Source organism: Lithobates pipiens, unplaced genomic scaffold (genome assembly GCF_037356315.1).
Source record: "Lithobates pipiens isolate NorthernLeopardFrog02 unplaced genomic scaffold, aLitPip1_a1.2 Scaffold_18, whole genome shotgun sequence".
NCBI classification, from domain to species: domain Eukaryota; kingdom Metazoa; phylum Chordata; class Amphibia; order Anura; family Ranidae; genus Lithobates; species Lithobates pipiens.
In genome coordinates this window covers 318964258-318991614 of record NW_027507758.1, presented here as the reverse complement: position 1 = coordinate 318991614, position 27357 = coordinate 318964258, and the positions used below count along the sequence as shown (strand labels likewise).

The 27357-nt window shown below is 42.7% G+C and overlaps 1 protein-coding gene and 1 pseudogene across 1 annotated transcript in view; both read right to left on the bottom strand.

Moving 5' to 3' along the window:
* Positions 1-27357, bottom strand: part of MDN1 (midasin AAA ATPase 1) — a 462551-nt gene that overhangs the window by 73906 nt on the left and 361288 nt on the right. The window contains exons 76-77 of the mRNA XM_077487249.1: positions 9655-9775; positions 440-545 (exon numbers count right to left, since the gene is read on the bottom strand). Coding sequence (XP_077343375.1) covers positions 440-545; positions 9655-9775 — 227 coding nt within the window. The remainder of the gene's footprint in view (positions 1-439; positions 546-9654; positions 9776-27357) is intronic.
* Positions 26714-26892, bottom strand: LOC143990612 (U2 spliceosomal RNA; annotated as a pseudogene).

Genomic DNA, 27357 nt, shown 5'->3' with positions numbered 1-27357 from the left:
GGGTCTTCAGGGGCAAGGATATGCACTAGGCAGAACTACATGCCAAGGGGAGAGGCCACAATAGGATTGAGTGCAAAACATTAACACTCAACCCTGCATCTTCCACCAGAAGGGGTCAGGGTATGGTCCCCAAAGCTCTGCACAATCATCCACTGATCCGGAAGCTACAAGAGAGAGACACAATGGCTATGATGCAGCCTATTGATAGAATCATCCTGGAATATCAGCATCCAGAGGAGGAGACACAGAAAGAAAGCCTCTATGTTAAGCTTTTGTGTTGCTAGCTGGTAGTGGCAGTCCCCCCCCCACCCCACCCCCAATATGCAGTCACCTGAAGTTAGCTGCATATATAACCCAGTCATAATGATTAAAGAGCCTGTGTCTTGAACTGTACAACTAAAGAAATTTGTTTCTCATAATCAAGAGCTAAATATATTACCTTTGCAGGAGACACAAGTGCAGTTTCCAATCTTGAGATACCTGCCAGAGATCTGTAAAAATATTTCTGACATCCATCCCAAGTTATGTTGATCTCTGCTAGTAACCTAAGTAAAAGTACACAAACATAACATGAGTCCGATATCTTTATGTTTTGGAACCCAATTCATCATGCAAACAAATTACAACACTGACAAATACGTCATATCAGGAAATATTTGAGCCAACTTCTAAGAGCAATGTCCTTTGGATACAACACAAGAGAAAAAAATTGTAGTCATTTAGACCTCATTTACTCCATTGCAGCAATGTGCACAGTAATGCAAGTTGCGCGTGTTGATGCTATGCAGGACCATTCAAAATGAGCAGAGCACTGAAAAATAGGATTCTTATAACAGCTTACCTGTAAAAGCCTATTCTTTGAAGTACATCACGGGACACAGAGCCATAGTAGTTACTATGTGGGTTATAGGCCACCTTCAGGTGATGGACACTGGCACTCCCTAAAATTAAAAAGTGCACTCCCTATGTAACTCCCCCCACTGGTGGGAGTACCTCAGTTTTGTAGCAAAGCAATACACGTGTATTCCAAGAAGGGAGGGACCTCTGTGTCCCATGATGTACTTCAAATGAAAGGATTTTACAGGTAAGCCTTTATAAAAATCCTATTATCTTATCGTACATCACGGGACACAGACCCATAGTAGTTACTATGTGAGATGCCCCATAGCAATGCCAACTGAAGGGAGGGAGACAACAAAGTAGGGCACCAAGAGACTAGAGGACTCCTACTGCAACCATGTCCTCATACCTTTTACCTCTACTTGATAGAATCTGGTAAATGTATGAATTTAAGACAAAGTTGGGGCCTTGCAGATTTAAGCCATGGAGGCTTGGTGATGCACTGCCCAAGAAGCACCAACAGCCCTGGTGGAGTGTGCTTTAATATGAAAAGGAGGAACTTTCCTCCTAAAATCATAAGTTTGAACAATCACTTGACAAATCTATTTAGAAACAGTAGATTAGGATGCGGACTGTCCTCTTTTAGGATCATCTGGCAACACAAACAAAAACTTTGTTTACGAATCTGAGCGGTCACTTTCAATTGACCCCGACTGCTCTCACCACATCCAAGAAAATGTAGTGACCCTTCTTCAGAAACCAAGTTCTGGAAAAAAACAAAACAAAACAAAGGCAGAAAACCCGATTCTACCTTCGGTAAGAATTCAGGATGAGGCCGCAATACAGCTTCATCCTTATGAACATCCAATACAGCTCCATTCAGAAAAGCACACCCAACACTGATACTCTTCTTGCAAAAGATATGCCAACCAACAAAATAATTTTTCCCTCGTCAAGAGGACCAAGGGATTATCTTGTACTGGCTCCAAAAAAAAGCTGCTTCTATAAGCTGACAGTATTAAAATTAAGTCCCAAGGGTTCAGGGGTGACCCAACTGGAGGATTAATCCACGTCAAGGGTCCCCCACCACTATCTTTACAAACTCGGCAAAACAAGATCTCCTGGGCCACAAGAATCACCTCCTTCCCTTCTTGCTTGATCCTGCAAAGAAGGCACGGAAGCAGCAGAACAGGAGGGAACCAGGTGAGATCAGTAAAAAACTGATCCCACGGGAAAAAATCAAGGCATCTGTTTCGTATGCCATCGGATCCCTTGTACTTGACACAAAGTTTCACATCCGGAACTCCCCATCTTCTGGTATATCAACAGAAACATGTCTGGGTGAAAGGCCCATTCTCCCAGGAACAATTGTTGGCGACTCAAGTAGTCCGCCTGTCAATTGCTATTCCTGGAATGAAAATTGTTAATGGGCAAGGAATCTTGTTTTCTGCCCAGGTAGAATATGATTCACCTCTTCCTGGGCCACACGACTTCTTGTGCCCCCTTAGTGAATGATAAAAGCCACAGCTGTGGCACTGTCAGATTGGAGCCTGATAGGACAATTCTGTAGTTTGAGCGTCCAGGCCTTGAGCACCAGGCATACTGCCCAAATCTCTAGAATATTGATGGACAAGGTCATCACTGATTTGGACCATTTTCTTAGGACAGATGCTTCTTCCAGGACTGCTCCTCAGTCTAGAAGGCAAGCGTCTGTTGTTACCACCTTCCAGGTAACTGGTATAAAGGATTCCTCTTTTTGAAGATTCTTGGATATCTTTTTTTTTATATTCTTTATTTCCAAAAAGTTTTTCTAATATTACAAATTACCATCGATACAATAACATATCTTTACAACAAATACATTTACCCCATAGACCTCCCCCCTCCTTCCAAAAAAAAAAAAAAAAAAAAAAAAAAGAAGAAGAAGAAGACCAAGGGCTTCTATTGCCCTTCTACCTCCCTCTTACTCACTTGCTCCTTCCTTCATCAAGACCCTCTAAAATTCCATTAACCCCAGATAGCTTTCAGTTTTTCTAAACTGTAGCCACTGTTGCCACTTTCTTTGGTAACTCTCCTCTGCCTTATAGATTGCCTCTTCAATATTTCTTGTTCTTTCTACTTTTTCTATCCACTCTTTCATTAATGGAGCTTGCTGCGTTTTCCATCTTCGAGTTACCAGCGCTTTTCGAAGAGTTCAGTAGACCGGGGACCAGGGAGTTCCTATATTGCGTCTCCACCTTCTCTGAGTCATGAAACGGGCAACCCCATGGGCATTTCGTGATCTTAACTCCTGTTACCTTAAAGCAAGCTTCGATTATTTTATCCCAGGTCTGCATTTTAGGGCATTCCCACCACAGATGTGGGAATGTCCCTAGTGCAGGGCAACCTCTCCAACATGTTGAGGGATTTTCTCCAATAATTTTATTCCCTCTTTGTGGGGTTATATACCACCTAGCTAGAAGCTTATAGGACATTTCTCTTGTTTGGGTGTCCTTAGCCACTGAATAAGTTTGCCTTATAATCTTGTTCCAATGTTCATCGTTGCTTAAGGATCCTATCTCTCTTTCCCACTTTTCTAAATACACAGGGTATTTATATTCTATCTCCCCTGACAATATTTTATATATTTTTGATATCTTTTTTCCAAACTTTGAAGGGTCTCCAATAACTTCTCCAGAGGTCTAAGCTGCTCCCTTCCTCTCAAAGGCTGTGGTAAGGACTGGGTGAAATAGTGTAATTGTGCATATCTCCATTTATCAAGTGCATTGTGCCCCCATTCCCCTATAATTTCCTTGTATGTGCATAATCTGTTACCTTTCATAACATCTTGTAATCTTATATTATTTTTTTTTAGCCCACCTACTAAAATACATATACTCTTCTTTCCCTGGTCTGAAAAAGTTTGTGTCGAGTAACAGGATTAATGGTGAATTGTGATCCCACTTGTGTCTCTTGTTTATTGCATCCCATATCTAAAGTGAATTTTTTGTCAATATACTTGTTTTGAGTCCTAGTTCCCTAAATCGTGCTGGTACCCATATATACCCCCCTATTTTTGCCCTACTTAAATTAATTTCTAGTTCTACCTAATCCTTACCCTTTGTTGAAAGTCCAATCGATTATTCTAGATACGACTATGGCCTCATAATATTTTTTGAAGTCGGGTGCTGCTAGACCTCCTCTATCCTTTCCTCTAGCTATTATATTGAATGCGATTCGTGCACGTTTACCTCCCCAAATAAGGGTCCTTTCACACGGGGCGGATCAGTTCTGATCCGCCCCGTGGATGTCCGTTTGCTCAGCGGGGATCACTCCGCCGATCCCCGCTGAGCAGGGAGATGACAGCTCCGTCTCTGCACACTGCGCAGGGACGGATCTGTCACAGCGCCGCTCTCCCCTATGGGAGATCGGATGACGACGGACCGCAGTGCCCGTCGTCACCCGATCCGATCCGCAGACGGATGGAAAAATAGCTTTTTCCTCCGTCACACTTTTTCGGATCGGAGCGGGTCGGATGTCAGCGGACATGTCACCGCTGACATCCGACGCTCCATAGAGCTCTATGGAGCACCCGTTCAGGTCCGCCTGAAAAACTGACAGGCGGGCCTGAACGGGACGTTAGTGTGAAAGAGGCCTTAATCTTATAGTCAACGATTTTAATTTATTTAAATACGATTGTGAGAGAGGGACTGGCACCATTTGACATGTATATGTAAATATTGGTAATATAAACATCTTAACTGCATTTATTTTCCCAACCCATGAAAGGGACTTGTATTGAATCTTACTTATTTGCTTTTTAAATATTATTCAGAAGGGGAATGTAATTAGCCTCGAATAGTTGTTCCATTCTTGACGTCAACTTTATTCCCAGGTATCCGAGTTCTCTCTTACACCACCTAAAAGGGAGTTTTTTTTTTAATTGCACTCTGTTCTTCTTTGTAGGATTGGATCCTGATAGGACAATTCTGTCGTTTGAGCGTCCAGGCCTTGAGCACCAGGCATACTGCCCAACTCTCTAGAATATTGATGGACAAGGTCATCACTGATTTGGACCATTTTCTTAGGACAGATGCTAATTCCAGGACTGCTCCTCAGTCTAGAAGGCTGGCGTCTGTTGTTACCACCTTCCAGGTAACTGGTAGAAAGGATTCCTCTTTTTGAAGATTCTTGGATATCAACCACCAATTGGGGCCCCGACGCACATTAGGGGATAAACGCATTAGGAAGCCCAGAGCTTGGGCCTTCTTGCTCCCATTTGACAGGAAACTGTTTTACAGCACTCTTAAAAGAAATCCTGCATAGGGAACGACCTCGAAAGAAGCCACCATCTTTCCCAACAAATCTATGCAAAGCCAAATAGAAGGATTCGTCTTTGAAAAACTTCCTCTTCTGAGCTGTATCAATGATCAATCCCAAGTACTGCAATCTCCTTTATGAATTTAACCACTACAATACAGGGCACTTTCACCCCCTTCCTTCCCAGCCCAATTTTCAGCTTTCATCGCTCTAGCGCTTTCAGTGACAATTGCGCGGTCATGCTACACTGTACCCAAATGAAATTGTTATCATTTTGTTCGCACAAATAGAGCTTTATTTTGGTGTTATTTATTCACGACTCCGTTTTTTATTTTTTGCGATATAAGCGCAAAAAAAGTGGAAATTTGGAAAAAAACCCCCAATATTTTCTTTTTTCTATTTGAAAAGAAATTCAATAAAATCTAATTTTGTCATAAATTTAAGCCAAAATGTATTCTGCTTCATGTTTTTGGTAAAAAAAATTCCATTAAGTGTATAATAATTGGTTTGTGTGATCAGGGACATATGTACGCAAATGATCATGTACATATGTGTGCAGGTGATCACGTACATATGTGTGCAGATAATCATTGGGACATGCGATTTTAGTGGGACATATGTGGGGGACATGTTTTTATTATTAGGGACATGTGTTTTTATTATTTGGGGACATATGTGGGGACTGGGTTTGTACTGTGTGGTGTGTTGTGTGTTGACACTAGACTGATGATCAGTGAGTAAAAAACTGTAAAAAAACAGCTCATACTCACTGATCATCAGCCGGCTGCAGCGTTCTGCTCTCCTCTCCTCAGCGATGACTTCCGTGTGAGGAGAGGAGAGCCGATTGCCTAGCAACCGGCTGTTTGTTTACATCACATGACAGCCGTGATTGGACACGGCCGTCATGTGATCAGAAGGTCTAATCACAGAGCCCTCCTGCCGATCTGAGATGTGCCGTGTCCGGGTGACACGAGCACATCGGGTTCGCGCAGCTGCGCAGGCACGCGCGATCCCGCTACTTCTGAAGGACGTTCCTGACCGTCCTATCAGGGGTAGACGGCTCCCACCCGGCCGTATATATGCACTGGCCGGGTGGGAAGTGGTTAAGGAGGATTTCTCTAGTCTGAGAATCCAACCTAAGTATTCCAGCTACTGAATTGAGATCTAAATAGGCTAGTATCGTCATACCTTGAGCCGTTACCCTAGCTAAAGGAGGAGCCAGGACCTTTGTAAACATCCGAGGTGTAGTAGCTAGACCGAAAGCTACAAACTGAAAATTAAGATTTTCTACCTTGAAGCATAAATTTCTGGCGAGTGGGAAAAAAATGGCACATGGAAAAAAAGCATCCTTGACGTCGATTGATGCCAGAAGTTCGCCCTCTTGTAGGACGGAGGCTACTGATCGGATTGACTCCGTGGGAAAAGAACGGATATTCAAACCCGGTTTAGATCTTTGAGATCTAAAATGGGTTTGACATCCCCTTACAGTTTTGGAACTGCAAAAAAAAGGTTTGAAAAACCCTAACCCTTGCTCTACTAAGGGGACCATCGATGTCAGTCATTGAGACAAGAGATGATCCAAAGCTAGAAAGAGACTTCTTTTCCCTGGATCTCTGGGAACATTTTGATCGGAGAAAACGAGGAGATGGGAACTGACATTGTTCCTGCCAGACCCTTGAAAGCTGTAGAAGCCTCCTCCCCCACTCAAGCGAGCGGGGGTGCCTTTTCATAAGGCTGTAGTATTTTGTTTTGTGGGTTACCTCCCCCAGGTCCTCTTTTGACCCAGGACTGACCCTGAGGTTTACCTCTTGAATACTGATGGTGGAGGCCGTCGTGACTGCCTGGAGGCAGATGCCCTTGGCACTGAAGAAGCACATTTAAAAGAAAAATACTTAAACTTCATAACCAGAAAAAAGGGAACTTTTCCCATTAGAAATTCTATGGTATACTTTATCCAGATTGTTCCCAAATAACCGTTCACCATAAAAAGGGAAACTGGACAAGAACTTTTTGTATGGCGCTTCGGCTGACCATCTGTCAACCATAGGATTCTATGCACATGTACCAGCCTTAGCATGAGCCGTGAGGACTAGAGAATAGAATCTTTCATAGCGTCAACTGTAAAACCGAGCACTTCTGAAATGCCGGACAAACCCTGGGCCTGCTGATCAGGAATAAACTGGTACTAGTGAACCCAAATCAAAATTGGGCTCATTGACTGACTGCATTACTGGCAGTAACAATGCGGAGCGGACCAATTCAGTGAGCAACTGAAAACTATCTTTACTGTGAGCTTGATACTTCGCATCAGGTTCGTCAGAAGAGGAGACATCAGCCTTTTCCTGGTCCTAGAGAGAAATTTGCCATCTCTCGCTCCTTGTTCCTCAGTATGAGGGTCCTGAGCAATGGATGGGGACCGGTTATGCTTAGTCCCACTCTGGGAAACTTTTATTTTAAGCTTAAAATGGTTGAAGAAAAAAACCTCCTTAGCAATATACACAGGGCCTGCAGTGTTTAAGAGTAGCTGCAAAACTTGCCCCTCCTGACTTCTCACCGTGACCAGCCATATTACTCTCAGGGAAGGATGCCATCTTACTGGGATGGATCTATGCTTCCGTGTGACTAAATAAGTATTTCTAGACTGTCCGCAGGGATACCCGCGATCGTCACACGGAGAGGAAGAACGGGGAAATGCTAATGTGAACAAGCATTTCCCTGTTGTGCCTAGTAACTCTGTCACTGATCACCGTGCCCTGTAATTGGGAGCGGTGATCAGTGATGTGTCACACGTAGCCCATCTCCCCCCCCCCACAGTTAGAATCACTCCCTAGGACACACTCGTACAGCACCTAGTGTTAACCCTTTCACTACCAGTCACATTTACACAGTAATCAGTGCATTTTTAATTGCACCGATCACTGTATAAATGTTAATGGTACCAAAATATCGCCAAACGTGTCCGATGTGTCAGCCATAATGTTGCAGTCACAATAAAAAAAACAAAATGAAAAACCCCGCTGACCGCCAGCATTATTAGTAAAAAAAAAAAAAAAAAAAAAAAAAAAGTTCATAAAAATGCCATAAAACTATCCCCTATTTTCTAGACGCTATAACTTTTGCGCAAACCAATCGCTTATTGTGATTTATTTTAATCAAAAATATGTAGCTAAATACGTATTGACCTAAACTGAGGAAAAAATAAATAACATTTTTGGGGGGATATATATTGTAGCTAAAAGTAAAAAATAATGTGTTTTTTTTCCAAAATTGTCTTTGTTTATAGCGCAAAAAATAAAAACTGCAGAGTTGGTCAAACACCACCAAAAGAAAGCTCCATTGGGGGGGGGGGGGGATGTGCACGTCAATTTTGTGTGGGAGCCACGTTGCAGGACCGCACAATTGTTAAAGCGGGGCAGTGCCGAATCGAAAAAAAAAAATGCTCTGGTCAGGAAGGGGGTAAATCCTTCAGGGGCTGAAGTTGTTAATATTAGAGCGTGCCAGTGTCCATTACCTGAAGGTGGCTCATAACCCACATAGTTACTACTATGGCTCTGTGTCCCATGATGTAAAATAAGATAGTATGATAATGTACAATGCATTGCAGAGTGCTATATTATCAAAATTGCACCAAGTACCATATTAGATCTGTTGTGATGTTTGTAAGCCCTTTCAAAAGGAGTGTTACGAATGGATCAAACTGGTAAGAATGGTCTGAAACTAGAAAACTGACCACCTTTCTCCAACCGCACACATTACCCAGCTATGCAAATGTGGCGATTATATAAAAGTGTACCCGGAAGGTATTTTGGCAGCTGATTTTTTTAGCCAATGTTTTTGGTTGACATCAGCTGACCGGCTGTAGCCACACACAGAGTTCTGTGTTTACAAAAACAGAATGCTTGTGAACAATAATCTGGCTGTTTAATCTCCAGAGAAAACAGGGAGAAAAAAACCCACAACAACCAGTTAAATAAAAGCAGCACACAATTAACCCTGTGATTGCCCCTAGGTTAACTCCCTTTGCAACCAGTGTCATTAATAAAGTTACAGTATAGCTCATAGTACACTATTAGAAAAATTGATAAAACAAAAAAAAAATAAAAACTTTAATTTGTACACAGTGTTAAACACAATTGCCAGCCAATATTCTGTTTTTATATTAAGAAAGCCAGCGGGAACAAGTTCTATTACGACACATTTATATTTACTGCTAGTTTAGAAATAATACAGTTTAAATGTTCTTAGCCTGGCCACAGGTGCACTTTACCATGAGAAAGGGCAGGAGTGTGACTAATTGACAAATACAAAAGTACAGACCTTAATAGAATTAAAATACTACCACATGTAAAGAGCTTGTTGGCAGCAATTCTTTGATGAATAAAAAGTACAAGATCATGACAAAGCCTCCCATAAGCATGGCAATTAAAACAGTTTGAGAAGTATAGATTACTAGAAATAGTTCAACTGACTGCATTAAATAATGCAAGAAATATAAACAAAATTAATAAAACATACTCAGCACTGGTCTTTGTGTTTGAGATGGTCAAAGCACTGTTCACGTCCAATGGGTGCAGGCAGAGAATATCCTGATTGTTCTTGGTACGAATCCAAGAAAGTCCTTTTCGGTAGGACAGGCCTAGAGTTTAAAAACAAATATATGAAACGCATAAAAAAAAAATTGTACTCACTGTATATACATTAGGACTAAACCCTCATTTGTGGCACTTTAAGGGCAACCACAAAAGGAATTACAGTGGGGACAGAAAGTATTACGACCCCCTTATTTTTTCCACTCTGTTATATTGCAGCCATTTGCTAAAATAATTTAAGTTTATTTTTTCCCCTCATTAAATGTACACACAGCACCCCATATTGACAGAAAACCACAGAACTGTTGACATTTTTGCAAATTAAAAAAGAAAAACTGAAATATCACATGGTCCTAAGTATTCAGACCCTTTGCTGTGACACTCCTATTTAACTCTGTCCATTTCTTCTAATCATCCTTGAGATGGTTCTACACCTTCATTTGAGTCCAGCTGTGTTTGATTATACTGATTGGACTTGATTAGGAAAGCCACACACCTGTCTATATAAGACCTTACAGCTCTCAGTGCACGTCAGAGCAAATGAGAATCATGAGGTCAATAGAACTGCCTGAAGAGCTCAGAGACAGAATTGTGGCAAGGCACAGGTTACAAAAACATTTCTGCTGCACTTAAGGTTCCTAAGAGCACAGTGACCTCCATAATCCTTAAATGGAAGACTTTTGGAATGACCAGAACCCTTCCCTAGAGCTAACAGTCTGGCCAAATTGAGCTATGAGGGGAGAAGAGCCTTGAAAGAGGTAAAGAAAAACCCAACGATCACTGTGGCTGAGCTCCAGAGATGCAGTCGGGAGATGGGAGAAAGTCGTAGAAAGTCATCACTGTAGCCCTCCACCAGTCAGGGCCAGGGGCGGTGCTACCATTAGGCAAACTAGGCAGCCGACTAAGGCGCCCTGCTACCTAGGGCGCCCGGCCACTGGTGTTCCTACTCTCTTCTTTCAGCAGTAAGCAGCTAAGTCTCCGCATCAGCGGGCAGCCGCCACTTCGTTCACACATAGGGTCAGTGGCGGAGGACTGGGTCTGTGTCCCGACTCCCGAATGAAATAGAGGTCGACCGATATGGGTTTTTCTCTGGCCGATGCCGATATTTAGAAATCATGGCGGCCGATAGCCGATATATGATGCCGATTTTTTTGGGCCGATATGTTAGGCCGATTTAATTATATTTATTTATTTCCTTTTTTAGTTATTTTTTTTTTAATCCCCCTTGATCTAACACACCTTTCCCACTGGGGCGTTTTTCAGGCGCTTTTGGGCTAAAAATAGCGCCTGTAAAGTGCCTGCAAAATGGCTCCCCTGCAGTCTGTGTGAAAGACAGAGTGCTTTCACACTGAGGCGATGCGCTGGCAGGATCTTAAAAAAAAGTCCTGCAAGCAGCACGTTTGGAGTGGTGTACACCGCTCCTCCACCACTCCTGCCCATTGATATGAATGGGCACCACTGCCGAAGCGCATGCAATGCGATTTGGCAGCAGTGCTTCACGGGCGCATTTAACCTCTTCCTTGGCCGCTAGCTGGGTTTTATGCGCCCCACTAGCAGCCAAATAGCACCGCTAAAATGATGGTAAAGAGCCGCTAAAACTTGCGTTTTACCATTAACACCTGTCCGCTCCAGTGTGAAAGCAGCCTTCATAAGTGATACAGAAAATTTCTTACATTTAAACATTTATTAAACAAAACAAACCTCCAATCAGTTTACTTGTATGTATGATTTAGATAAAAAAAAAAAAAAAAAAAACTATATATTAAATAAAAACAGGTAGTCAAAACTTTTGGACGAAAAAAAAAAAAAGGGCTAACTTTACTGTTTTTATTTTATTTTTATATTTTTTAAATAGTGTATTTTTTTCCCAAAAAAAATGCATTTGAAAGACCTCTGTGCAAATGCCGTGTGACATAAAATATTGCAACAACCGCTATTTTATTCCCTAGGATCTCTGCTAAAAAAAGATATATAATTTTTTGGGGGGGTATAAGTGATTTTCTGGCAGAAAATACAGGATTTTTACTTGTAAGCAACAAGTGTCAGAAAAGATTTAGTCTTTAAATGGTTAAACTGAGAACTTCTACACACAGAGATGACTTCATTCATTCAAGTGTAAACATTGTATCATTTAGTTCTTTTCTTGGCAGACTGCCCAGAGAGGAGGAAAGTGTTTCTATGACGACTCAGGCAACTTACACTGACTTCTTACAGAAGTCATTTCAAAGTCCTGCTGTAGTTCTAAATCGGCTTTTTATCAGCACAATCGGCCGATGCCGATTAATTAAAAAACGGCAAATATCGGCCGATATATCGGCCGGCCGATATATCGGTCGACCTCTAGAATGGAAGCAAGCAAACATTCATTGATGGGAACCAGTAGACTGCGTTTAAGGGTGCTGGTGAGGCTGCATGTGATCGGCGCTTCCTTTAAAAAGGTTGGGTTTACATGGGCAGGGTAAAGGGGGTTGAGTCAAGGGGGCGGCCGTATGAGGTTTCGCCTAGGGCGTCAAAAATCCTTGCACCAAGCCTCTTCTCAGTGCAAGACACATGAAGACCTGGCATGGAGTTTGCTTAAACAAATAAAAAAAAAAAAAAAAAAAAAAAAAAAAACACCCGAAGGACTCCAAGATGATCAGAAATAAGATTCTCTGGTCTGATGAGACCAAGATAGAACTTTCTGGCCTTAATTCTGAGTGGTATGTGTGGCAAAAACCAGGCACTGCTTATCACCTGTCCAATACAGTCCCCAACAGTGAAGCATGATGGTGGCAGCATCATGCTGTGTGGGGGGGAAGGGTTCTAGTGCAGCGACAGGTTGCAATAGAGGGAAAGATGAATGCTACCAAGTACAGGGATGTCCTGGACGAAAACCTTCAAGAGTGCTCAAGACCTCAGACTGGGCCGAAGGTTTACCTTCCAACAAGACAATGACTAAGCACACAGCTAAAATAATGAAGGAGTGGATTCACAACTCCTTGACTGTTCTTGAATGGCCCAGCCAGAGCTCTGACAAACCCAATTGAGCATTTCTGGAGAGACCTAAAAATGGCTGTCCATCAACGTTTACATCCAATCTGACAGAATTGGAGAGGATCTGCAAGGAGGAATGGCAGAGGATCCCCAAATCCAGGTGTGAAACACTTGTTGCATCATTCCCACAAAGACTCATGGCTGTATTAGATCAAAAGGGTGCTACTAAATACTGAGCAAAGGGTCTGCATACTTCTGTGATATTTCAGTTTTTTTTTTTTAATAAGTCTGCAAAAATGTCAACAATTCTGTGTTTTTTTGTCAATATGGGGTGCTGTGTGAACATTGAGCAAAAAAAAAAAAAAAAAAATGAACTTAAATGATTTTAGCAAACGGTTGCAATATAAACAAAAAGTGGAAAATTTAAGGGGGTCTGAATACTTTCCCTCCCCACTGTATAAGAAAAGTGAACAATTGTTTGTAAGACCATATACAATCTTTATTGGTACAAAAATAAAAGCACAGTCTAAAAATCATGTTGTGATGGTTATATGATATTTGCATGGAATACATAACCATGCGTGTCAAATTACAATACTTCCACATTAGTCAGCGATTCAACAAGTGTTGTGACACAGAACATTCAAGTGTTTAGAAATAGAATTTATTTTCCCCACCTTAGGCTCGGTTCACACAGGCGCGACTCGTCCAGGCGACTTCACCGCCTGACAAGTCGCCCCCGTTCTGTACTACGGAACCGTTCTAATAGGAGCGACTCAAGTCGCTCCGACTTAGAAAAAAGGTTCCTGTACTACTTTTGGCATGACTTCGGGCAACTTGCATTGACTTCTATACAGAAGTCATTTTGCAAGTCGCCGCTGAGGTCGCCGCGCTGCAAGTCGTGCCGCGTCCTGTGTGAACCGAGCCTAAGGGGTATATATCATGTAGGAACATAATTTAACGTGATGTGCAAACATCATGAACAGTCGTTATTAAAAACAATGAAAAATCCAATGTAATATCTCTTGTTCTTAGTTTCCACCTAGGGGTCAACAGAACCGCAGGCCACTGTGGTCAGCCAGACATACGTTGGCAAAAACAGATGAGAAAAAAAGCAGCTCAAATTAAAGACACACTGTACATCTCCAATTTCTGCAAGCTGTTTGCTGTCATTTGCTCCCAGGATAGCTTCAAAGTGTGGATCATCTCAGATTTCTCCCAAGCTTGGCCCAATAAAAGTCTGGTATAATTAGCTTAGCTTGCTGCGTGTGTGTAGCTCCTGGAGCGGTTGCGACCATTGGCTGCGAGTGCTGACCAGTGTGTTCTGGCGTGAGGGGCAATCTCCCTTTCGGAACACAATAGCTCCACAGGAAAACTGTGGTACTAACATTGCATAGTTAGTACAGAGAACTCCTCAAGCCCGTTGGGTTGAACGAAAAAAAATAAAAAATAAAATAGTCAGTGTGTAACCAGGCTTTACTTATGAATAGGTAGACTTCCTAGCTTTTAAAATTGAGGAAGCTACCAATTCTTAGAATCCAGGTTTCAACAGTAGCGCTGTTAATGCCAGTGACCATGGAAGCAGGACTGTAAATTGGCCATAGAGACAGAAGATAATGAAAGAGCCCACAAAGCATTAAGCTAGGAGTCTAAGGTCCGCCTGTGCCAATACGGAGAAATGAGGAACACCGGAATGCCCTTTATCTCAAATTTGCAAAACAAGATGAAGAGCAGGCGAAAAATACCTTTAATGGAAGCGAAGGCATAGATTAGGCTGTACTACTCCCACTAAGAAACTAGAATATCCACTGTTTCCATTAGAGGATCCCTTTAGCACTCTACCTCTCTGGCCGCCTTTGGATTCCTCCCAATGCTTAATGTACTCCACTTATGAGAAACTGAATTTATTCTCTCTTGATATGAGGAGATTAAGGGGGTTATATGATCAACATGTACAAATATATAAGGGGTCCATATAGGGAACTTGGTGTTGAGTTATTCACTTTACAGTTAAAAAAGAGGAGTAGGGGGCACGCTTTTCATCTAGTGGAAAGAGATTTCATCTCCAAATATGGAAAGGTTTCTTCACAGTAAGTAAGAAAAAAGGGGGGCAAACCACGCTATGGGATAAAACAGAAAAAACCCAATGGCCCAAGACACAGGATCTCTCGGAAGATGCAACTCTAATGTACACCAAATATACACAAAATCGAATAAGAAAAAAAAAAAAAAAAAAAAAGAGGAATTGCGCTAGCCTGTAAAAACTATATGTGAATATAAATGTGGACCCAAAAATTGCAGTCAAGTGTAAAATACAACTGAATATCTCCAGTTGTCGCATCAAAAGTAGGTCGCCTTTAAAAAGTAGATTGCTTTAAGAAAGGCCTGGATTATTTCCTAAGTGTACATAATATAACTGGGTACTAACACTTATAGGTAAAGTTGATCCGGGGAAAAGCAGATTGCCTCTCGGGGGATCAGGAAGGAATTTTTTCCCCTGCTTAAGAAAATTGGATCATGCTCTGCTGTTTTTTTTTTTGCCTTCCTCTGGATTAACTGTGGATATAGAATTGGGTATATGGGACTGCAGGAGATATATTATATATATATATATATACACACATACATACACACACACACACACAGTGCCTTGCGAAAGTATTCAGCCCCCTTGAAGTTTTCAACCTTTTGCCACATTTCAGGCTTCAAAGATATAAAATTTATATTTTTTGTGAAGAATCACCAACAAGTGGGACACAATTGTGAAGTGGAACGAAATCTATTGGATTTTTGAAACTTTTTTAACTAATAAAAAAATGAAGAGGGGCGTGCAAAATTATTCGGCCCCCTTGGTTAATACTTTGTAGAGCCACCTTTTGCTGCGATTACAGCTGCAAGTCGCTTGGGGTACGTCTCTATCAGTTTTGCACATCGAGAGACTGAAATTCTTGCCCATTCTTCCTTGCAAAACAGCTCGAGCTCGGTGAGGTTGGATGGAGAACGTTTGTGAACAGCAGTTTGCAGCTCTTTCCACAGATTCTCGATTGGATTCAGGTCTGGACTTTGACTTGGCCATTCTAACACCTGGATACGTTTATTTGTGAACCATTCCTTTGTAGATTTTGCTGTATGTTTGGGATCATTGTCTTGTTGGAAGATAAATCTCCGTCCCAGTTTCAGGTCTTTTGCAGACTCCAACAGGTTTTCATCCAGAATGGTCCTGTATTTGGCTGCATCCATCTTCCCCTCAATTTTAACCATCTTCCCTGTCCCTGCTGAAGAAAAGCAGGCCCAAACCATGATGCTGCCACCACCATGTTTGACAGTGGGGATGGTGTGTTGAGGGTGATGAGCTGTGTTGCTTTTACGCCAAACATATCGTTTTGCATTGTGGGCAAAAAGTTCGATTTTGGTTTCATCTGACCAGAGCACCTTCTTCCACATGTTTGGTGTGTCTCCCAGGTGGCTTGTGGCAAACTTTAGACAAGACTTTTTATGGATATCTTTGAGAAATGGCTTTCTTCTTGCCACTCTTCCATAAAGGCCAGATTTGTGCAGTGTATGACTGATTGTTGTCCTATGGACAGACTCTCCCACCCTCAGCTGTAGTTCTCTGCAGTTCATCTAGAGTGATCATGGGCCTCTTGGCTGCATCTCTGATCAGTCTTCTCCTTGTCTGAGCTGAAAGTTTAGAGGGACGGCCAGGTCTTGGTAGATTTGCAGTGGTCGGATACTCCGTCCATTTCAAAATGATCGCTTGCACAGTGCTCCTTGGAATGTTTAAAGCTTGGGAAATCTTTGTATCCAAATCCGGCTTTAAACTTCTCCACAACAGTATTACGGACCTGCCTGGTGTGTTCCTTGGTCTTCATGATGCTCTCTGCGCTTTGAACAGAACCCTGAGGCTATCACAGAGCAGGTGCATTTATACAGAGACTTGATTACACACAGGTGGATTCTATTTATCAGCATTAGTCATTTAGGACAACATTGGATCATTCAGAGATCCTCGCTGAACTTCTGGAGTGAGTTTGCTGCACTGAAAGTAAAGGGGCCGAATAATTTTGCACGCACCACTTTTCAGTTTTTTATTCGCTAAAAAAGTTTAAAATATCCAATAGATTTCGTTCCACTTCACAATTGTGTCCCACTTGTTGGTGATTCTTCACAAAAAATTTAAATTTTATATCTTTATGTTTGAAGCCTGAAATGTGGCAAAAGGTTGAAAAGTTCAAGGGGGCCAAATACTTTCGCAAGGCACTGTGTGTATATGTGTATATATATATATATATATATATATATATATATATATATATATTTTTTTTTTTAGGTTAAACTGGATGGACTTGTGTCTTTTTTCAACCTATGTAACCTGTCATGGCATTGTCGGAATAAACCTGGAGACCCTCTAGCAGGTAGGTCCAGCGCTGCTGGGACAGCCAAATCACTAGAAGTGTCAGGATATGGGAGACTGGATTCCTCCACAGCCCATCATCTGTCATGATGATGTCATCGAAGAAGGCTACCATTAGTCCCCAGACTCATTAAAAAACACGGTATGACTCCTGGACTAGAGTATTAGTCAGGAATGAAAAAGTTTTGTATTGAATGGTGGACAAATATACTCTAGTCTATGGTTTCAAATGAGTCTGTTGCAGCACTGATTTTGATAGTTCATTGTCAGACAGAGCCTGTGCTAAATGTTCCCTCAACAGGAGGTCATCTAAATGCCCCACAAAGCCGCACCAGGACTAGCACCTTGGTGAACACCAAAGGTGCCGGTTGTAGCCCACAGCTAAGAGTAAGAAACACTGGTGACCCGGACCTACTAAGGTTGAAGGTGAGAAACCAACATAGGGCCTAAATGGAAAAACTAGTTTATAGTCCCTGGAAACCACCGTTTATACTCAAGCATCTAAGATACCAGAAAGCCCAGAGTATCTGCAATAGTTGCCTAATGACCAAACCATTTTGGAAAGCAGAAACACACATTTATGTAGAGGAAGGTTTGTGAGAGCATTTGACAGAGACCCAGACCTTGTCGGTGGCCTGACAGCAAAGTTTAGGGGGTCTGAATGTGGATGTTGCAGAAGTGTTTAAGCAAAAAGGACTTTTCTAAAGCATCAGGGTGGAATGAACTTTCCCTGTCTACAACTTGGGCTTATTCTGCTAAAGATGAGTGCTCTTGCCATAGCAACACTGATAATGGTATCCAGGGTGAATTTGAAGAAGAGTTGTCCTTCAGAGTATGCAGATAAGATAATTTTTTGATGCACTTTCTGTAGATCTTTAGTCAAAGTGTCCGTCTGCATGCCTATTGGCAAGAGACCCATGTGAGAGATAAGGTGAGAAACCTCAGCTGCCTGTCAAAAACTAAAGCTAAAGCTACAGTCATTCACACCAAACATCCTAAGACCATGGGATCAACCTCTGTAGTGGCTTGATTTCCTTTAAGAGACTTCACCCATCAGCCAGGGTTTGGCAAGTCAGTGTCACAACTAGGGCTGGGGAAAAAAAAAAATGGATTTTAATCTTGAATCGAGTTGTGAGTTCAAGTCTATTCAGATTTTAAGAAAATCTTTTTTTTTTTAGATTTTTTTTTCCCCTTCAGAGTTTCCGTAGCAGGGGGCGTGTCTGCAGGCCCGTCACGACAGGACAGGCAAAACAAGTGGCTTTGCAGAGCGCAGAGGACACGGGAGGCTGTATTCCCGATCTAGCCAGCAGTGAGGGGGTGTGGCTGGAAGCTCCGCTGATGCGCCGACTCCACCCCATGTAGCCTGTATACTCAGAAAAGAACGGCTGTAGTTAGAGCAGGGATCGGAGTGGATGCGCCAGTGGCCCCGCCCCCTATATACTGGCTGGGGAATACAGAGGTCAGGGGGCGGGGCCAGAAGCTCCACTGACGCGCCCACTCCGATCACTGCTCTAACTACAGCCGTTCTTTTCTCTGTTACGAGTGAAGCTCCTGGCCCCGCCCCCTCTCTGCTAGCTAGCGCGCAAATACAGCCTCCTGTGTCCTCTGTGCAGTGCACTCTGCAAAGCTGTTGTCGGGGCCCCAATTCACAGGTAATCTCATGCAGTATATCCACAGTCTCTGACAATCGCGTGCAGTATGTCCGCACTCTCTGACCCTCTCCTGTAGCATGTGTAATAATGTGCCGCTTTAATTGCTCAATGACTTTTCAGTTAGAGAAAGGGTTTGCCTTTGCAGTTTTGTTTGTTGATGCACTTTAATATAATAATAATTAAAAAAAAAAGTAGGATTTTTAAAACAGCTTACCTGTAAAATCCTTTTCTTTGATGTACATCAGGGGACACAGCGCCGTAGTAATTACTATGTGGGTTATATCGTCGTATCAGGTGCTGGACACTGGCACGCCCCTTAAGGCATGAACTTCCCCCATATAACCCCTCCCATTACTGGGAGTCCTCAATTTTGTAGTCAAGCAAAGTGTATAAGCAGAAGAGAGGGACCTCTGTGTCCCCTGATGTACATCAAATCAAAGGATTTTATAGGTAAGCCGTATTAAAAACCCTATTTTCTTTTCTTACATCAGGGGACACAGAGCCATAGTAATTACTATGTGGGATGTCCCATAGCAATAGCAACTGAAGGGGGGGTGGGGGGGGGAGACAGAATCAAGGAAACAGGAGGCCAGATGATTCATACTGCAGCCTGCAGTGTATGTTGTGCCCAAATGCAATATCCTCATGACCTTTAATATCGATTTGATAAAATCGGATAAATGTCTACACCAAAGACCAAGTCACGCTCCTACAGATTTGAGCCATAGAGGCCTGATGATGCATCACCCAAGAGGCACCAATCGCCCTGGATGAGTGTGCTCTTAATATGAGAAGGAAGAATTTTCTTCTTTAAGCTGAAGCTTGCTCAATCACTCGACAAATCCATATGGAAAATAGTGGATCTTGACGCTGCCTGTCCATATTTTGGACCCTCTGGCAGTGCAAACAAAACCTGTGTTTTGCGAACCTGAGCGGTCGCCTTTAAATAGATTCTGATCGTTCTTACTACATCGAGAGACTGTAGTGCTTTCTCTTTCCCAGATTAAGCATTCTAGGGAGAAAGAAGGAAGAATAATAATATCTTGGTTTAAATGAAAACCTGTTACCACTTTTGGTAAGAATTCAGGATGAGGACATCAAACCACCTCATTCTTATGCATGATGAAATATGGCTCTTACAAGACAGAGCCGTTAGTTCCAATACTCTTCTAGCAGAAGAAATGGCAAGCAAAAAAGATTATCTTTCTTGTCAAAGAACCAGGAAAATTTCTCATAAGGTTCAAACGGCTGATTTAACAAAGCCGATAAGACCAATTTTAAATCCTAAGGATTTAGAGGTGCCTTGATAGGGGGAACAGTGTTACCCCCGAATAAGCTACGCACCAAGAGTGGGAAGCAAGAGGCCATAGGAAAAGACATAGACAAGGCCTGGATCTGGCTCTTGATAAAAGTCAAGGCCAGCTTAATTTCAGATCCCATATGCAGGAATCCTGCCTATTGACATACTTCCTGGGGTGCCAACCCCTGGATCCAGACCAAGAAACCTATGCCTTCCAGATTCTATAGTAAGTGATTCTGGAAACCGGCTTCCTGGGCTTAGTCAAAGTAGACACTACTGAAGGAGATCACCCCATGATTTTTTATAGAGTGGGATTCAACAGTCAAACCTGTTAAACTCCTTGTCCATAAAGTAGGATGAAATACTGGACCTTGTGCAAGAAGGTCTGGCATAATGGCAGAGTTCAAAGGACTCCTACTGCCATCTTTATGATTTCAATAAATTAAGATCTTCTGGGGCCACCAGAATCACCTCCTTCTGTTCCTGCTTAATCCTACAGGGAAGGCGCAGAAGTAGCAGAGCTGGAGGAAATGCATAGATCAGTGAAAACTGATCCCCCATGGGAAGACTAATGCATCTGTTCCACCTGCTAGTGGACCCCTTGTTTGACACAAATTTGTCGACCTTCGTAATCAATCTGGACGCGAATAGGTCCATGTCCGGAGTACCCAATCTGACATATTGCTAGGAAGATGTCGGGGTGAAGAGATCATTCTCCCAGAAACAAAAATTTGTCGCGTCTCAAGTAGTAAGCCTGAAATATTAAATTGCCGATAGGCAAGGAGTGCTGTGTTCTGCCAAAGCTAGAACATTATTCACCTTTTTGGGCTGCACGACTTCTCATGCCTCCCCTGGTGATTGATGTAAGTTACCACCGTGGCTCTGTCAGACTGAATCCTGTCAGGAAAGTCCTGTAATCTGACAACCAAGATTCTATGGCCAGATGTACAGCCTGAAACTTCCAACAAAGTTGATAGGCAAATCTCCCCTGGACAGAATCTTCTTCCAAGGCTGTTCCCCAGTCTAGAAGGCTGGCATCTGTTAACACCTAGCAGGATAAAGATTTTCCCTCCTGCTGAATAACTACCAATTTAGGCTCTGACCTATGTCGGGAGCCAAGTGTATTGGAAACAAACAAGGCCTGAATCCTCTTTATTCCAGACCGACAGGAAGGTGTCATGAAGCAGTCTTTGAATAAAACTGCGCATAAGGGACAGCCCTGAAGGAGGCCACCATTTACCCTAAAAATCTCCTGCAGCCAAATGAAGGAATTTTGCTTTATCTTGATAAATTGAATTAGTCCTACAATGGAACTGATTCACGTCTGGGGTAAGAATACCTTCTTCTGTATGGTATCTATAACAAGCCCCCAAGTAACCTCCTTGATGGTATTGAGGAGAATCTTTCTAGGCTGAAAATCCAACCTAGAGATTTCAGATATCTACAGCTGAGATCAGACTCTGGTTTTAGACTTGAGACTGAATGACCTATTAAAAGTAGATCTTCTAATAGGCTAGGATCGTTATGCCTTGAGCACTTAACCTGGCTAAAGGAGGTGCCAGAATCTTTCAGAACACTCGTACTGCTGTGGCTAAACCGAATGGCAGTGCCACGATTTAAAAAATTATTTTATATTTCAAACTGCCGAAATTTCTGGAAAGCGGGAAACTTTGGCACATGGAGATATGCAACTCCCCTCCATGCAGGATGGACACAGCCGATCGAATTATTAAAGGATCGGATGTTCAAGCGCCGATTCAGATCTAGAATGGGTCTTACCTCTGTTTGGCTCTGGGACCTTAAAAGGTTTGAGCCAAAAAAAAAAACGTTCTCCGATATCAGCGACTGGGATAACAGCTGATCCAGAGGCCAGAAAGAAATCTATTTTTTTCCGGAAAGGAGCATTCTTTGAGGAGACAGATACTCTTACATAAAGACTGCCACATCAGCAGCCCCAAGGACCCCACAGGCAGCACCCAAACAGGACCAGAACCCCCAGATCGAAAGCCGATCTTGAAACTCTAGATGTAACCTAGAGAAAAAAATCTCAGAAATCCCTCTGCTCTTAACATTGTTCCTGCCAGACTAAGAATCGCAGGACCTTTCCCCTCACCCGAACGGAGTGGGGGTGCTCCTTCATGAGAAGGTCTTAACATTCTGCTTTATGGGCTTTCAGCCCCAAAGATCCTGGTGCTGCCCCTGGGAACTAAGGCATAGGAGAGGCTGCACGAATAAAGGAGAACTGTCTGAACCTCCTTTTACTGGTAAAGAGAGAATTACCCCCTTTGGATGTACTTATACATTCTAAATAGTCATACTCCAGGAAGGGACACAGACTGGCTAAAGGTTTTCACCTGGTGCTTCAGCCGATTAATATTTCAGCCACAGACCTCTGCAAAAATGCACTAGTCCAAGTATAAGCCATAGGGCTTAAAGGATCAAGTCCTTCATAACATCTGTGAGACACAGTGCATCAAATACACCAGCCCCTTGCCGGGCCTGCTGATCAGGCAGAATTTTCAAGTATCTCACACCTGCTTCTTATCCCTTGGAGTTCATATTCCAAAGCATTGGCGTGACTCAAAATGTGCGCCACCAAAATAGTGGAGCAGACGTTAAAGGGTTAATGGACTGAGCTACTCCAATTGCAGCCAGAACTGCAAAAGACATCGTCTCTTTAAAAGGAAAATCCAACCTTAACTTGCCGGATCCTTTAACATCAGTGCAGTATCCACTGGACATGTGAGACTCTGCTCACTGAGGTGATTGCAGCATTAATAGCTGGAACCCCCAATTTCTTTCATAGAAATGTTCCCATTCAGAATACATAGCTAAGCATGAATAGGAAAAACATCCCCAGGTGGGGGAGGTTCAAAAGAACCCTATTTAGAGGTAGATACCTCAAGAGCCCGTGCTGCAGGCAACAAAAGGGTTAAGTAAGGAAGTAGACAAACACCTGACTTGTGCGGCTACTCCCTCCCTATTAGGATCCTCCTAAGAGGAAAAATAAGTATCTTCCAATATTTGGGAAGATCTACCTGATCCCCAGCCTTCTGCACCTCGACAAAAGGGCCCAGAGGACTAGATGGGAATCTGCCATGTTTAGTCCTACTATGGACATCATAGCAATAATCTTTTAAATGGTAGAAGAAAAAAACGGTTTGTATGAAATACACAGTGACAGAAGTGTTCTACCCTCGACGGCTCATCTGTCGTATTTTTTTTTTTATTTCTCAGGGGAGGATGACATTCTTTGGAAGGGTTTTTAGTTTGTTGTATACCATTAACCCCTTAGAACCCTCCTGGCCCCCTTGCCACTCAGATTACAGTACAAAGCAGAGGCAGTACCAGCAAAAGAAAGTTTCACTTGCTAGGCTATAGTACAGAACAATAACTATTAATCCTAGCTATACAGTACAATGTTGTCAACAAAAGGGGGGTGCCTGTGTCATCAAGCCTGACCAGCAACCACTCTGCTCTGTCCCTCCACCGCCAGACTGCAGCTCTGCCTGTGTAGCTTAAATGACTTCCTCCATGTTTGGCCGGCATCTGATGCCGTTTAGCCACGTCCCCCGCACAAAAATGCCCCCTCCTTCCTTTCAACAGGGAAGTGTGTGAGCGCCAGCATCATGGTGGGCGGCAGAGATTAAATCCTTCTCCTGACGAGCGGCCACGATTTGCCCAAAACATCTTTTTTTTCTCTCTCAAGAAAAAGAGGCAGCTGGATGCATGGAAGGAGAGATTCCTGAGAAAATCTCTCCTACCTTTCCTCGCAGCAGGGTTTATCAGAGAAAAATAAAATAAAAAATCCTAGCCCTTCACAGTAGGCTCCGAGACCTTGAAAGGAAACCTTCAGGAACAGGGGTACTCTCAGGTAATCCCTTAGACACTGGCGAAAAAACGGAGGACTCCCAGTATTGGGAGGGGTTATATGGGGGAAGTTCACGCCTTAAGGGGCATGCCAGTTTCCAGCACCTAATACAATATAACCCACATAGTAATTACTATGGCTCTGTGTCCCCTGAGGTAAGATAAGAAAATCGATTTGAATCGTAAACAGCTTTTTTATTAAAAAATTGCAGATTTTTTTTTTTTTTTTATCGCTCAGGCTTCTTAAGACCACAGGAATGTTTTTTGCCCTTTTAAGACAGTGCACTGCAAGACCCACAGTGGGAACAAACAGACACAAGGCTAACAAGCGGGGGTGGGGGGTGATTGGAATCGGAATCCCAGCTCAGAGTCTTTTGTTGCTGCCATTAAAATAAATACAAGAAAGTATGAGTATTTGAGATGCAAATACAATTTTTTTATTCTCCTACTATACATGGTATTTTCAATAGAAATATAGATTCCCTTTCCAACAAGTACATTCTTATTTAACACTCCTGTAAACTTATTTTTTCCTTGCTAAATACTGACATACAATACTGAGACACACCCCAATGTACTTAAGTAAAGACATCCAAGAGATTTCCAGAGACATGCAATACTGGCACTTGGTTAAGATTGCATCAAAGGATTTTTCAAGAATTCTAGACAAATACTAAATTTTTTTTTTTTAATAAAAATTCTCTCCACCCAGTAGAGCTGCATGATTAATCGTTATCACTATTTAGACTTTTTCCCCCTCGAGATCTTAAAGCAATTTTCCTAATTCTTGCCATGCAGATAATTCTCTGCTCACGCCAACAGCTGTCAAAAAAAAAGAGGCGCAGTCTGCCAAGTATCACATCATTCAACTATAGACATTGTAACTTTGTCTTTAGATCAAAGGAATGGACTTAAGTCTGTAAAGGAAGGAAGTTTATATATATATATATATATATATATATATATATACATATATACACACACACATATATACATACACACATTTATACATTTTAGCAGAGACCCTAGAGAATAAAATGGTGGTTGTTGCAATATTTTGTGTCACACTGTATTTGTGCAGTGGTCTTTCAAATGCAATTATGTTGGAAAAGAAAATGCACTTATGAATTTAAAAACAAACTAAACCGTGAAGTTAGCCCAATTTTTTGTATACTGTAAAAGATGTTACACTGCGAGAATCATGAACTTTATTTTAAGCAAAAAAAATTGTGATTCTCATTTTGGCCAGAATCGTGCAGCTCTACCATCCAGTAATTAACATTCAGCTTCATGCAAACACCAGCCAGCTAGGAGTTCTGACACTGCCCAAGCCTGGCTCTTTCCACTATTGCTGGCCACTCCTACAATGGCTTCTCTATCACATAACCAATAACAGACAATTCAAAAGGAAAATAAATAAATAAATCAACCGCAATTATTTACAACAAAATTAAACTAAACATTTATTGAATAGTAAAAAAATAAAGCCATATTTTAAAATGTGCCTTAGATAAGCATTGGAATATGGCTTTATTTACACCCATTGATTTGACATACTGATAACTGACAATTGTAAGCATTTACTCTGAAGGTATAAATGTAATGAATAATTGAACAAACTCATAGGAAAAGCAAAAAGATAATGAAAAGCTGTTAAAGAAAGTGAAAGTATCTTAAAAGTAAAAGTTAACCTTTGTAAAATTAAATGCACATCTTTTTGCAGGTAAAAAAAAAAAAAAGTGAATTCATTATGTTTTACTTGAAGTATGCAAAGCCCTGTACCTGTAGATCGTGGGTGCAATGCAGGACTCTTTTTTGATTGAAAGCCCATGGCGTGCAAAACACACCCAAAAAACTTCCACCCGGTGCATAAAAAAAGTGCACACACATAAAGAGTGAAACGCTAAAAAGTGCAGACGGGTGTCTGATGTCCTCCAAAAGAAGGACCATACCCTGATCCCCCGGGGCGTTAGGCTCCAGACAGGGACTGAGGTACCAGACTCAACAAGTGGTCTCCCAGGCAAAACCAGGAGACCTCCTTTCCCCGGGAGGACTGCCGAAACAGAACCTCCTAGGTACTATGGGGGCTTCCCCGAAGGTAGGCCCCCCCAATGGAGATTGGACCAAGCCAGAAGGCCTATGTCCGCTCTCCCAAAGACTTTCAGGATTGGTCCGAGGACCGACACCCTACTCATCACACGTGCAGTGACTGACAGTGACAAAGACACACAAAAATAAAAAGTGAGGAAAGGGATAGTGAAGAGAAGAGTGAAAGGTGGCCATTGTGCAATACAATGACCGGCCCTCCGGCCAGGAATCAAAAATTCCTCTGGTCCTAGCCAAAAGGCCGGGCCCTAGAGGCAGGTGTAAAAAAGCGTGTATCTGGTGACGTGACCTAGGTGCCGAATATCAGCGTGCAGAGCACAGTGAACATAAGGCACCCCTGGACTGCCAATCCAGGGGCACATCACCATGGGCTTTTCAACAGAAGCGTCCCTGGCCCCCAGCCCAGACCACAACAGCCCCCACCCCTGATCAGGTAGGTATGGAGATCCAGGAGCTTAGTGAGACGTTGACTCACCACGTCACACCCTCACTCCCATCACTCCCACCTAATTACATTCGGGAAGTACAGGCCATTCCCCCCCCCAAGGGGGAAGGGGGGAACAAGCTTTCCCTCCCGAAAATCTGACCGGAGCTAGAGCTGCCACAATCCAGGCCAGAAGGCCAGGGTCCCCTCCCCTGGCTTCGACCAGTGGTTCTCCATCCCCATCAGAAAGCTTCCCTTTCGGCTACGAACCGCTCCAGGTCACCTTTACACCAGCAGGCTTTGCTTAGCAACCGCCACCCCTGCTCCACCTCGCCGTAGAACAGGGACGGAAGCAAGCGCCACCTCCTGGTAACTGATAAGAACAGATACTACACTTGATCTTAGCCAAAAGGCCGAGAAGCAATGCAGGACTCTTGCAGACTGTCAGTGTAGCCTGTCTGCTTCCACAAGCAGGCAATTACACAATGACAAAGAATCAAACTACCTTGAGCGCCCAACAGTGCCCGATAGTTCACTGAGAACTACAAACCAACGAGGGCAGAGGCTGTTGGTGCTTGTAGCTCTCCCAGTCACAGAACACTGAACGAAAGACGCGTCTGGATGAGCGGAGCCCTGAAAGTTTTTTTTTTTTTTTTTTAATTGTGACAATGAGTTCTAAGAGAAGATTCCCAGCTTGCTGTCACTAGAGGTCACGGGTCAGTGAGAGGCTGCAGCAGTGGAACATGTTCTGCCTAAAAACTGGTGGAACCTGTAATATGTTCCCAAAGGTGAACTTATCCATTAATGTACTTAAAAACTCTAAATCGGTGATGGCAAACCTTGGCACCCGAAATAAATTGGAACATTTCCCATGATACTCAACTACACTG